Below are 14,036 nucleotides of genomic sequence, written 5' to 3' on the forward strand. Positions count from 1 at the left end.
TAAATGTTTGTTATGCAAAAAAAAAAGTAGAGATCTACGCATACGAAATCAGCGTTGAAAAGTTACTTCACCCCAACATGAATTGTCGTAAAAAATAATCTGCAATGAGCCTTTCAGTGGCCTTGCATACTCTTGATACACAACCTCTTGTCGACATATAGGCATAGACATAGTAATACATTCTCTTCTTCTTCTTCTTCTTCTTCTTCTTCTCTCAACAATAGTTCATCATTTTATGCGAAATTCTTACAAATTCAGTGCAATTGCTTTATAGATTGATTATATGAGAAAATTCTCATGATTTTTACAATAAAAAAAATCGCACATTAATTAAATAAATTGTAAATCATTTCAAAGTAAGAAACAAATACCCCAAACATTATGCATCACCATCATCGAAAAATTAAATTATGCATCACCGCCTTGTCCAAGAAGAGAAACCACTGGTTTTGTGGGTTGTTTTGGTAAGGCATGAGAAATAAGTAAACATGATAGCGGGTGCGCAATTTATTACAAATTGATGTACCATGAGTAAAACTCACACCACATTCTGGCACTGTAAATACTTATAGCTTTTTCCTGCATGACATGTAAGAGTTGATGAGTATGTGTATAGAAATAAGCAAGTGAAACACAGTTAATGCGAAGATGGTAGAATTATAGCTAGTGTCAATTTTTTAGTCCATAAGTATGCAAATATATGAAAACATGTGAATCGTTCTTGCCAAAACGAGAAGCTCTCCAAACAAGCTTTTTGTAATAAATATGGACATGTAAAATTCTCAAACTTCTCTTAAGAATATGGAAATTGGTAGAGAGAATGTACTTGCAGACTACCGGAAAGAAATGCTCCTTACTCGCTTCATGACCAAAATTTTATCCAGATGTTTGTGCTATGTGGTGTTGACCTTTATTAAACTTTGGTTAGTGATGGGAAAGAGGAAAATGAATCCATGACATGGAAATTCTTGTTTACCTTTAGGAGAAAGGACACTTTCAAATGGTTGTTTGTGCTTCGAGCATATAGTGAGTCGAATGTGAACTGTGATTGATAGGATTGTTATGGCCCTGGTGCATAGGATGAAACTAAGCCTGATGTTCAAGTATTTGCATATTTTGTCAGCCAATAGTAATCCTTGCCTTAATGAACAAAATGAAATTATATCATCTATGAAGATAAAAACATTGACAAAGTCTTCTGCTAATTGACATTAAAATCCAACCAAAAGACAGATATAGTCTGCTCACATTCAACCCAGAAAATAACAATTCTACTTTAAAATACGTTAACGGGTAACTTTGTTAATGGACACACCTATGAATGTGGGGAATGCACAGTAATGCCAATTTGAATTAGAATCAACAATATGATACTCATTCGTCCACAAAAAATTGTCCATTTTTTTGGTTCCTCCACCAAGAATTAGTCTCATTTATATTTGTGGAAACTTACTCACCACTTTTTCTCTTTCTCTCCCCTATTTAACTAACTTTTTTATCTTTCCTAATTTACCAATTAGGCATTAAAACTCGTGTCTTCCACAAATGGGACTATTTTTTATGGATTAAGGGAGTACGTGTTTCTCTGTCCAAATAAACATAAGAGATTTTACTTTTGCGAGCCTTTATAAAGGACAAATGGTAAGCATATTGCAGTAAGAAAACAAGAAACCAGGGAAGAAAATAAAACAAACAAACAACACAAATAAACAAAATCAAGCCAAGTTGTTTACATGAGTGTACAAGACATATAAATGGTACAACCTCAAAGAAAAATTCTTATTTGCACATTTCATTTTGTGAAAGCATAATTTTAGGATAACACAGTCCTTTGAATGATATTAGTCAATACTCAATAGATGCTTTTCTGTTCCTCCTATGATTTTAAGACATAACAGAAATCCCCTGTATGTCATGCCATACACTACAAAAAAAAATTTCAGTCAAAGATCATTAACATATAATTCATCATTGGTTAAAAGATAGATACTTCTCTGTTCCTCGTGTGATTTTACAATCAATGGCTTTACTGGAATAAGCTGGTTCAACCTCTTCTAAAGCTTTAATTAGACAGTAGATGTATATGGAAATAAACAATACATATATTCCATGATAATTGATTTCAACACATTACTTTTACTCTCAAGCTTTCTTATCTCTAGCTAGAGAAGAAGTATCAAATGAAGCACTAACAAGACAACAAACTAATAACATAAATCAAACTGTAGTCACATGAAAAATTAATGCACCACAATTTACAATAAAAGAATATCTCACTTCGTTTGTTGCTCGATAACCTTGAGAAGTTGCCATTGAAGAAGAATTTTCAGGACTATGGAATGCCTGAAAAGTATGTTTGGAGTTTTAATATGGTAAAATCATTAAAATGGTGGGGCCAAGAATCAACATTCGACTGAAAGAATTCCCTATAGCTTACAGGCAAACAAGGCATATTGGAGTTAGAATTTGACACACCACGCCTATACTTGTGCCTTGGAGCATAAAGTTTGTAGTCTCTGGCAAAAACAGCAACGTCATTCCGTCCAGTCAACCTCTTAAACCTATTTGAGATATTGTGTAATAGATGGTCAAGAGTGACTGTCGCTATACTCAAAGCATACAAAATATTAGGCACAACATTTACAATTGAGATAACAGGATGTGCTGCAGAACAAATCAATTTGAAACATTCTGAATTTGTCTAGAAAAAATTCATGCAAACTGATGGCACGAAGATGAAAAAGAGCAGGTTAAAAAAACCCAAGAAGATGAATATCTTGCCCCTAAGGAATGAAAACCCCAACAAGGCTGATAGTTATATACCGATTTCATGATGATTTGATTTTATTGCAGGCCCCTTTTCCTCACAAGGGTGTCAGATATTGACATGCACATAAGTACAGATATAAATTAGTTAAACAAGGACAATTTTTTCAATTTGATACCCAAAATTTATGCTAATAGTCTTCCTATTTTTCTCCTATTCTAAGGGCTAATTCCTGGAGAGGTGAAAGATACCAACTTGGAAAGGAAGATTACTGAAGATGACATGAGATGGATTACCTAAACTCCAACAATTTGTAAGTTGGGCCATCCCACATTCAAAAAGTATGTGGTAATGTATTTATTGCTGGGAAATAAGGGAATATAAGCAAGTCATATAAGTAGCTAAGTTTTGTAATTTTTACCATCGTTTACGTAACAATCACATATTAAAGGTGGCAACGAGAGAGAACACTCAGCTTCCAATTAAAAATTAAAGAGTTTGAGTTGATAAAACTCCAAAAGGTGATTCTGAACATAAAGAATGAAATTCATTCAATACATATTTTTTCAAGACATAATATCGTGGCAAGCCAACCTTCGGTTAACTCAATACACAAAATAAGGAGCTTTTGTTTTGTTGATGCCTATTGCCGGAATCCACCATTCAACTGTAGTCCTAATACTAGTTATGTTGATCATGGTTCAACAAGATACAGTTTTGTCGCGCATTCTCCAGTTTCAAATAATTTCTTAATAACTCTGGGACGTGTCCTTTGTTTTCTGAACTTTTTACTTATGCATAGTGTATATATTATGAACCAACATTACTTTGTCCCCCACATACACTAATCACATCCAACAAAACTTTTCTAAAATAAGGTCTATCTAACTAATTTATGAAATCAAAACCACTCTATATTCAGTGATTTAATGATAAATCTATTGGAAATCAACCAGAAGTAAGTATCCAAGATCCCAAAAATTCCTACGTGTTCAGAGTAATGACAAATCAACTTGATCTTTGAAAGAATACTACCTAGTCAAGTGTGAGAGAGCTGTATAGAGTGAATACACCTCATTTCATCATTATCTAAAAGCATATACGGGCCTTCAAAATTTACAAGAACTAGTTTACGAAGGGCAGGACTAGGAAGGAACTCAGAACATACCACTCAACATCATCAATACCAATTTTTGTTAGTTTTTCAACGATAGCTAAACCATTAACCACCACAAAACGAACACGCTTTTCCTCCTGTATCACCAATACATGAAACTTCGATCTTGTTTCAAATGAAGTTGCTAACTCCCTTTTCTTAAATATACAAGTACCTACAAGTAGAATATCAACATGAGACAGGTTCCAAGACTAGTAACTATATAACTCTCCATCGCCAAAGAGACAAAGGATAACTCTGAGCAAATATAAATAAACCGTGTAGAAAGAGCAACATGCATGATAGATCAATTATTCCATCTCAAATCCAGATACTATATAGAGCTCTCCTAATTCACATAGTAAAAAAATTCATCTTTCCACAAGGAAAAAACCTATTCAAATAAGGATTTTAGAGAAGCAAAGACACTATGCAACAAGGAAATGAATTTTGTAACATTAATTGGCACCTTTTGGAATTTCTAGAAGGCAACTTCAGTTTTCTATTTAGTTCTAACGCATGAGGGAAAATAGATCAAACCTTTTCTAGGAAATTTCTTTGTAAGCTTTAAATACAATCCACCAGCACCTTCAAGGGCTACACCAATGGTCTTCTCATGGATGCCACTCATTGAAGATAATCTTGTGTTAACTTCATTGACTAGCGTTTCATACATATTAGCAATATACATTAATGGCAAGGCATAGTTTGCATCGCCTATATATCGAATCTCTTTGGACTTACTCTTGCTTTCTTGTTAGGATTGTTGCATCATGTAATCAGTGTCATAATCTGACATCTCAATAACATGTGGATCAATAAAATGATTCACAACGATGTCCATAAACCTTGCCCTAGCTGTTTCAATTGGTGATACGCCTGGGTAAAAGGGTACCAGTGTTAGATTGACATTAGATTATCCGAAACTGCTCCAAATTCTAAGCTATTAAATGGAATAAAAATGTCACCATCAATTGTCAAATTTGAGTAGGGGCCGCATGAAGACCTATTTTCTAGACTACTCCTTTCGTCCTCCACACCCACGTTGTGAAGTGGCAAAGAGCTTTGGTAAGGCTCGCGCATGCAGTCCTACATTCAAACAACAAAATCATCATGGTCAATTTGATATTGTGATCAACAAAATGAGCAGACAAACTTTTTTGTGCCGCTTGAGGAAAAAGAAGCGGGTAATTTGATATGCATATATGAACACATTTACAACAAACTTGTTCATGCAAAGAAGTACATCTGTTTTTAGCTATTGAAGAAGCTCCAGTGTTTGCAAATTTTGTCAAAATCAACAAAGAAATGATAGGAGAGAAACATGGAATTGTCTTGGTAGTGGGCAGAAGGAGAGACATAATCCATTCAATATCTTAATTAACATGTCCCCTACAACAATAACGCAGCATCAAACTCAAATTTTCATAACGTACATTAATTCCCCTAAACCCTAAGGAAAAACAGTTGAAATTGCATCAGAATCAAATCATTTATCACGTTCCACGAAATCAAGTATGGCATTCGCAATCACAACACCACGACCTAAATATAAAGAAGAAAAACTCTAGTTTGGTACTAACACTCACGACAACGGAGGAATGGTCATCGTTATCGTCGGTGACATCATCAGCCGTGGTTGGCGACATCATCGCCGAGACTGGGGTCGTGCAATGAGGTGCCGATGTAGGAGTTCACCGCGGGAACTCTGCCCCCCTTCGCAAGCAGCAGCTTAAAACCCTAATCGCACAGATCAGTTGAAAAAGGAGGGAAACGTAAGAGGGAAATTCAACGGCTATCCAGACAAAATATTGTCTCTGAGAATGTGTGTGTGTTCAGGGCTTACCGAAGCTCAATCTGAGCCTGCTGCCGTTGAAACCCTACCGACCTTTCAAACCGGTGGGTCACGAGTCACGACTCAGTAGGGACATCGGTTTGTCTCCTTATTTTTGTAAATTTATTTACTTACTCTCGTAAAAATAGGACACTTTTTTTTTTATAGTATATCTTATAAAAACAACTTATTTTTATTTATGAAAAGTTTTCCAATTATATATATATCACTAGATACCAATATTAAACACAAATAGTAATGTGGATCTCATCTGCTAACACCATTTGAACTACTTTTTTTCTTTCTCTCTCCTTTTTTTTTACCAATAACTAATTCTCATGACATCCCAAATATCTTTTATTTTTATGTTTAAATAAAATAATTAAAATAACGAAAACTACAAGCATTACTCGGGGATGCCCGAGGGATACAACCAACTAGCCTAAGCTAGCGAGCCGAGGAGAGGAGAAATTACAACTGAACTTGGGCATATCCAAGGGCTTATATCAAGCCGGTGTACATCACAGACCAAACAAAGAGCCTGTCCCTAGAAAGCCTAGGGCTTAGACAAACGTCCTTGCCAAGTAGAGGTTTAAAAGGGAACATAGGCATACCTATGTGGAGGCCGTTCGGGTCTACCCCCGAAACCACAAACAGGAACCCTCCAGCGGTAGAGGACGGGCCTCATCCCAAATATCGTTATTTGTATGGAACGGATGGAGTATTTCATTTAGATAAACTACAAAGGAGTTCTGGTCAGTTTGATTTTTTACTTTTGATGTTCATGTTGATGTAATCGTCAGCAATCTTGACTCTTAATGTTATTCGTCTATTATATACTCCCTCTGTCACACAATAAGAGTCACATTTTTCCATTTTGGTCCGTCCCACAATAAGAGTCACATTCACTTTTACCATAAATGGTAAGTAGGCCTCACATTCCACTAACTCCTTTCACTCATATTTTACTATAAAACCAATATAAAAAAAATGGGCCTCATATTTCACTAACTTTTCCAACCTACTATTCTTTACATTTCTTAAAACTCGTACCCACACCAAATGTGACTCCTATTATGGGTCGGATGGACTATGTCTTTTGGGGTTATTCTATTTGTTATATGCATGATGTATAGTGTTTGATTTATGAGATTGAATTGTAACTCAATCTTAGATAGATACTCACTTGATAATTAGTTATCCCACCACTCAACTAAAATAATCTCACAAACCGAACAACCACTCTTTTTACTAATCATAGGCATGCACCACTTTTTACTCCATCTCTGAATACATAATTACAAATTAAAACTCTAAAAATTAAAAAAATGTATGATTAAATACATAATTTAAATCTTAGAAATTAAAAAAATACATAATAAAAATTCTAAAACAATTCCGTCAGCGACTATGGAGGAGTTTGTAGTTGTTGCGCAAACGACGAGGTAGCATCAGGGGCAGTCCCAATTGAACTCTCAGATGCTCAATTCCTTGACAATATGCTCGAAATTGGAACAACGTTATACGGGAAGTGTCGGCCGTTGTGGCGGCGAACCACAGTCCCATTAAACGGTTATACGCCGCTCCGAATGGGATCGACTGGCTTGGTTCACCTCCTCCCCTTCCTCTAGCTCTAGCCGCCTTCGCACCAATCTAACGACGTCGCCCACCGGAGATCGAGCCCCCTGAATCGACTCCTGCGGACTGGCTAGCGACCTCCTCGTCGCCGGGCTTAGATCGGCCACCGTACCACCTGAGTGTATTAGGTTTCTGCCCTATTCTTCATCCGTTTCGAACTAGAGTCCATGCTAAACTCGATGCCACCTGCCCACCTACCGATATTTCGATCCTTCGCCCAAGTATTGTCATACTTGAAGGCCCGCCGGGTGTCTTGTTGGAGGACCATCATAGCTGCCGCCCTCAAAAGGTCAACTTAACTTGTTCTCTAGTACTGCATTTATTCATTCCTGAAATGTCATTAAAAAATTTCGAGGAATGCCATAAAATTTTTTTGAGTTTGCATCGACTCGTACGAAATGACGGTGAAACATCTTCACTGTGCGAGGGGCGTTCCTCTCGGGCGCTTATTGTTGTAGGTGTTAGTTACCCTCGCCCAAAAAACATTCTGGTTTTGTTGGTTCCCCATGATCGGATCCTCCAAAATGAAGATCTACACTAAAGTTAGTGAAGCAAGACAAGATCCCGAAGGATCTAAAACTAAACGAGAGACTAAAGAAAAACAAATATAGGAATGTGTCCCATGTCACAAAAGCGACTGCACCGACCAAGGACTTCCACAATCTCAACCAATGTCACAAGATGAGCACCGCCAAATACTCAGAGCCAAAAACCAAGGTTTCACCGACTACCGCACACCGCAACCAACTCAACGCACCGATCCTTACCAAACTCACAGATCTCACATTCAGAACACACAAACTCACAGGAACACTCCGAATACCGGCGTACCTCCCCCGGTTTAGCCGAATAGACCCAAGGATCCGTTCTAGCGCCGGACTTCGCAAGGAAACCGAATCAGTTATCTCTGATAGAGAGTACTACCGATTGAAACTCACTAAAGAAGAGAACAATCGGTCGGAAATGACGATCGGAGAAGAAAACCAGTGAAATCGCCTAGAGGGAGAGAGTAGAGAGAAGAAGAGCGAATTGTCACAGAGAGAGAGAGAGAGAGAGAGAGAGAGAGAGAGAGAGGTGAACCGAATGAGAGAGAACACAATGAGGCGGTTCAATTAACCTCACATAAGAAGCACACCCGAGATCAGACAACCCTCGCTCACGATCCGCGCCGAGATGCCACATAACAGCCATCAGAGCACCCCGTAAATCATAGGTTGAACTTGGGTTTAGGCCAACACAAGTGATTGGGCCTGACTCATTTAATTCACAAGTAACTGTGCCAAGTCAATAAATGACAAAGTCTAATACAATAGGTCCACAATCCACATATTCCAAACATCTTAAATATTCCCCCCTCCCTGAAAATTTATCTTTTATTTCTATTTTCGTCTGTCCCTAAAAATTTGTCACCTTTCACTTTTACCATTTTTGATAGTAGACCTCATATTCCATTATCCTAATTTCCACTCACATTTTATTATAAAACTAATATATAAAAGTAAGATCTACATACCACTACATATTTCAACTCACTTTTTATTACATTTCTTAAAACTCGTGTCGGGTCAAATGGTGACAAATTATGGGGGACGGAGGGAGTAGTTGATTATCGATGGCTTACTTATCGACGTGGAGTTAATATCAATTAATCTCACAATTCCAATTTTAAAATAACAAACTTTAATTTATTTACTATCATTTATTAATAATTAGTTAAAAAGCAAAATATAATAATTATCTATTCAAAATATAAATCAATTTTATGTCAATTAGTTTCGTAAAATTTAGACTTGTATAACTCGCATGTCACATCAAAGGGACTTTACACACACAATTCCAACGATTCTAAATTGGGTACAATAAAAATAATAGAAATAATCAATGTCTTATCTCTTTTAACAAGCATCTAATATAAAATCCACAACCATATATGTCAAATATATTCAACATGCATCTAAATTCTTCCATATTTGTTAATCAATATAAAATCCACAACCGGCTGTTTCGCAAAACAAAGGAATTTTTTTTACAAATTAAAATGAGTATCTAATTTTGTTTCGATTCCCCAAAAACATTGAAACAGCATAGGGAAAATCAAAGGGATGAAAAGGGACGCAATCATTTTCTACACTGATAATATCCTTCACTTCAAGCAATCCTCCTCCTCTCATCGCCTCTGATCTCTCCAAAGTCTCAATATAAGCACATAAATTGCTCAAACAAATATCAACTCTTCATAGCTAATGGGTAGTCACGAGGAGGAGAGATTACTTCTAGAGGAGGGTCTTGTAGAGGTGCTTCCCCTCTCTTTTGATTTTTGTTTTTACATTAAGATCGTTTTAGCTGTTTGTTATCAGTTGATTTCAACTGTCTTATTTGCTGCGTCAACATGTAGTGGATTGAATCGAAATTATTTAGTTACATTTGGTCAAAGTGTAGATATATTTGAGTTGCTAGGGATTTTATTCTGTGGATCTGAAATCATGGTAGTTAATGTTTCTCTGCTGAAGGGTATTATTCTCTGCATCCGGTAATCTGTTTTTGTTAGGTAGGCGAATTATTCCAAAAAAGAAAAAAGTTATTTCTTTTTTATTTTTATTTCTAAGTATCCTCCTGTTTTGGGGCTATAAGGGAGGTGGTGTGTATTTTGTTCTAGGAAGTGGGTTTTGCCGATTTACTGTGGCTACTGTGTATTTTTAAATTTTGTATAATCAAGTGACCAGTCTTAAATTCTTAATATGTTTGGGTTGTTGACTTGGCAATGCTTCTGCTTGTTTTCTCATGTCTTTCTCCATGAATTGATAGGTACTCTTCGTTTTTTCTTTTCCGGGTTTCCCCCAAAATTGTGATATGATCATCCTTCAATTGATTTGAAATATTGATCTTACTTGTTTAACTTGTTATCAAGATTGAATCATGGGACATAATCCTGATGCTAGGTTGATGTAAAATTTTGTGAATGCCTTTTGTTAAAGAGAATATACTAAATTCTGACTCCTGCAAAGTGAATCTCACATATATAACTTGAAGTTGATTAATTGACTGGAAACTGTAATTTTGCTGTGTTTATGTAGAGCGGAAGTGATGGGCTATATACTGGTAATGGTTCAGTTGACTTCAAGGGGAACCCTGTTCTGAAGAGCAATACTGGAAATTGGAGGGCATGTCCTTTCATTCTAGGTATTTTAAGTGCTGTATTAATTAGATAGTTGTTAGTTTTTCTACTCAGTTCTGATCTTTTATGAGTATGTAAATTTGTAATGTATGGCAGGGAATGAATGCTGTGAGCGTTTAGCATACTATGGGATTGCCACTAATCTTGTTAGTTACCTCACAAAAAATTTACACCAAGGGAATGTGTCAGCAGCTACAACTGTGACAACATGGCAAGGCACCTGCTATCTAACTCCCCTTATTGGGGCTGTCTTGGCCGATGCTTACTGGGGAAGATATTGGACAATTGCTGCCTTTTCCACTCTTTACTTCATTGTGATCTCCTAAATTCTATTCACCATTATTTACATTTTTTCTACTACTGCATTTATTGGCTTAATGTGCTAATCATCGTTGACCTATTTCGGCTGCACTTTTTTTCTCAGTATCTAAGTTTGAATGTTGTAACCAATAACCAGGAGAGTTATTTCATTCAACTTTCTCCTATATATTGTATTACGCTCCTTTGCAAATAGTTCTCTAATCTCTCTGTTCTCTCTTACTAAACAAAGATATAAAGTTGAATTATTCTTGCGGCATCTTGAAATTGATTTATCCCAACCAGTCCAAAACATGAAAGACATCACAATATCCTCATTTTTAAAAATATTTGGTGCCTTTGACCACTTTTTGTCCCTTAGAACATATTTAGCTGTTTGGGAACACTTGATCTCCCGCTAGTTCAAGCAAACCTGTATTTTGAATCTTCTGCAATTTCAAATCAGTCTGACCTTTTGTTGAACTGGTAAAAGTAAGCAATAACGAGGTTTCTAGCATTGTAAATTTGTTGTCTAGAAACTGAGGGCAAGCAATGAAGTGATTTCCAGGTTTTTTTTTCCTGTAAATTAATATGATGCAGCTATATAATGGAATTTAGAATGTTTTTGAGTGGTGAAGAATAGCCAGTATTATTATGTTTTAAGTATATAGGCTTGTTTTTAGCTGTCTGTATAGTTGATCAGCATTCAACTTTTAAGTATTGTGTCAATCCTCTGGAGCAAATAGAGGTGTTGATCTGGTTTCCTACTAAGGATTTAACTCGAAGCATAAAAAAGTGTGGGTTATTTCCTTAATCTGCTGCAAATATGCAGATTACAGTTTGAGCTGTTTTTTTAGTGGTAAACTATGATAGTCTTTTTTGTTTCTTGCATTAACCATACATTTTTAATGAGCTTAGATGTTTTCATTATCCAGCATCAGTGTATTGATATGCCAGCCCTTATATTAACCTGATGGTATTAAAGTTTTTTGCAACTTCTATTTTCTCTGCATACATCTCTTGCTTCTTTAGTTGTTCTTATCTTATTATTCCGTTCTGAACTTCTCTTGTGAAGGGAATGTGCACGTTGACAGCATCTGCAACTATACCATATTTCAAGCCTCCTGAATGTGTTGACTCGGTATGCCCAGAAGCCTCCACTGCTCAATATGCAATATTTTTCTTTGGGCTATATCTTGTAGCACTCGGAACAGGAGGAATCAAACCTTGTGTTTCATCTTTTGGGGCAGACCAATTTGATGATACAGATCCTGTAGAGAGTGTTAAAAAGGGTTCTTTTTTCAATTGGTTCTATTTTTCCATCAACATTGGTGCCTTGATATCAAGTAGTTTGATTGTCTGGATTCAAGATAATGCTGGGTGGGGCCTTGGTTTTGGCATCCCTGCTTTGTTTATGGGATTTGCTATAGTAAGTTTCTTCTCGGGCACCAGTCTCTATAGGTTCCAGAGACCAGGAGGAAGCCCTATTACAAGAATGTGTCAGGTCCTGGTTGCATCATTCCGCAAATGCAATTTGGATGTCCCTGATGATAGTAACCTTCTATATGAGTTACCTGATAAAAGCTCTGCAATTCAAGGAAGCCGGAAATTGCTGCATACTGATGAACTAAAGTAAATTCTCTTCTCTTTACATAATTAATTAACTTTGTTTTGATGATTAGAACTTATAACTCTGCTTACAGTTTCTCAAGATCATTGATATCTTCTGCTTTAACAAAACTTTTCTGCATTACTGCTAATTCTTACTATAATATTCCCCTATCATGTATGTATAGATTTCATTCGAAATTATGAAGCAAATGAAATAACCAAATTTACTTTATATGCCTTTCTGTATACACGCACATTGAAGCATTTCCATAGCATGACAGTTGTTGCCAAAACTGTAATTAGACCATTGTTACTATTTACTTTTCTTGAAGCTTCAATGGTTTTGTTTCTCCAACATATGATGACCACATTCTCTTCTAAGAAATAAAACTGCCAAACATTGCTTTTGGTATATCTGATAATGCTCCTTTCTTCTGAAGGTGCCTTGACAAAGCTGCTGTGATTTCGGAAGCTGAAAGGAAGCGCGGAGATTATTCCAATGCTTGGAGTCTCTGCACAGTAACACAAGTGGAAGAACTGAAGATCTTGATACGCATGTTTCCCATCTGGGCCACCGGAATAGTCTTTGCTGCAGTCTATGCTCAAATGTCGACAATGTTTGTGGAGCAAGGCATGGTGATGGACACAGCCATCGGTTCCTTCACTATCCCAGCAGCTTCCCTGTCGACATTTGATGTCATCAGTGTTATCTTCTGGGTCCCAATGTACGACAGGGTCCTTGTCCCAGTTGCCAAAATGTTCACCGGCAAGGACAGAGGCTTCACGGAGCTGCAAAGGATGGGAGTTGGCCTATTCCTCTCGATTCTATGCATGTCGGCTGCTGCTATCGTAGAGATCTTTCGTCTGTCATATGTGGTAGATACAGCAGCTGCTGCCCCAATGAGTATCTTCTGGCAGATACCGCAGTATTTCCTGCTCGGGGCTGCTGAAGTTTTCACATTCATCGGGCAACTTGAGTTCTTCTACGACCAATCACCAGATGCCATGCGCAGCCTGTGCACGGCCCTGTCGCTCCTCACAACTGCGCTGGGCAACTATTTGAGCTCTTTCATCCTCACTGTTGTCACATCTCTGACGACGCAAGGAGGGCAGCCCGGGTGGATCCCAGACAACTTGAACATCGGCCATCTCGACTACTTCTTTTGGCTTCTAGCAGCTCTCAGCTTCTTCAATCTGGTGGTGTATGTGTTCTGTGCAAAAATGTACAAATCAAAGAATGCATCATGAAATTCGATCTCTGTATTCTGCCACTTAGCAAAAGCTTTGTGTAAAAATATGCATACTGGTTTTATTCAGATGGTAATGTTTAAGTTTCATCAGCTTCAGCTCAATACATTTCTCTATATTGATTACACAACTTCCGTTTTCTGTTTTAATGTTTTGAAATTTCGTGCATTTATATCTTCAGCAGTATCTATATTACTTATGATTAATTGAAACTGCAAAGTAGAGTATTTTCATATATCCTAAAATTCATTTTATTCAGTCCCTTAATTAATAATTATTACTATCATTATGTATAATGCAACTGGGTATC

The 14,036-nt window shown here is 36.8% G+C and overlaps 1 protein-coding gene and 1 pseudogene across 1 annotated transcript; one reads left to right on the top strand and one right to left on the bottom strand.

The window, feature by feature from the left end:
* Nucleotides 1-996: 996 nt before the first annotated feature.
* Nucleotides 997-7,903, bottom strand: LOC125220239 (uncharacterized protein At2g02148-like; annotated as a pseudogene).
* Nucleotides 7,904-9,366: 1,463 nt separating this feature from the next.
* LOC125221730 (protein NRT1/ PTR FAMILY 8.3-like) lies at nucleotides 9,367-13,830 on the top strand. Its single transcript, XM_048123946.2, has 5 exons — nucleotides 9,367-9,689; nucleotides 10,470-10,575; nucleotides 10,667-10,884; nucleotides 11,943-12,499; nucleotides 12,919-13,830. Exons 1-5 carry the CDS (start codon nucleotides 9,639-9,641, stop codon nucleotides 13,724-13,726), a joined length of 1,740 nt encoding a protein of 579 aa, XP_047979903.1. The 5' UTR covers nucleotides 9,367-9,638; the 3' UTR covers nucleotides 13,727-13,830.
* Nucleotides 13,831-14,036: the final 206 nt, after the last annotated feature.

The sequence above is a fragment of the Salvia hispanica genome, chromosome 1 (assembly GCF_029641045.1).
Source record: "Salvia hispanica isolate PSC_SH4W2 chromosome 1, Shi_PSC_v1, whole genome shotgun sequence".
Taxonomy (NCBI): domain Eukaryota; kingdom Viridiplantae; phylum Streptophyta; class Magnoliopsida; order Lamiales; family Lamiaceae; genus Salvia; species Salvia hispanica.

Coding starts and splice junctions, on each gene's coding strand:
- LOC125221730 (XM_048123946.2), top strand. CDS start 9,639: ATGGGTAGTCACGAGGAGGAGAGATTACTTCTAGAGGAGGGTCTTGTA. Junction 10,576..10,666: donor GGCATGTCCTTTCATTCTAG/GTATTTTAAGTG, acceptor AATGTATGGCAG/GGAATGAATGCTGTGAGCGT. Junction 12,500..12,918: donor CTGCATACTGATGAACTAAA/GTAAATTCTCTT, acceptor TTTCTTCTGAAG/GTGCCTTGACAAAGCTGCTG.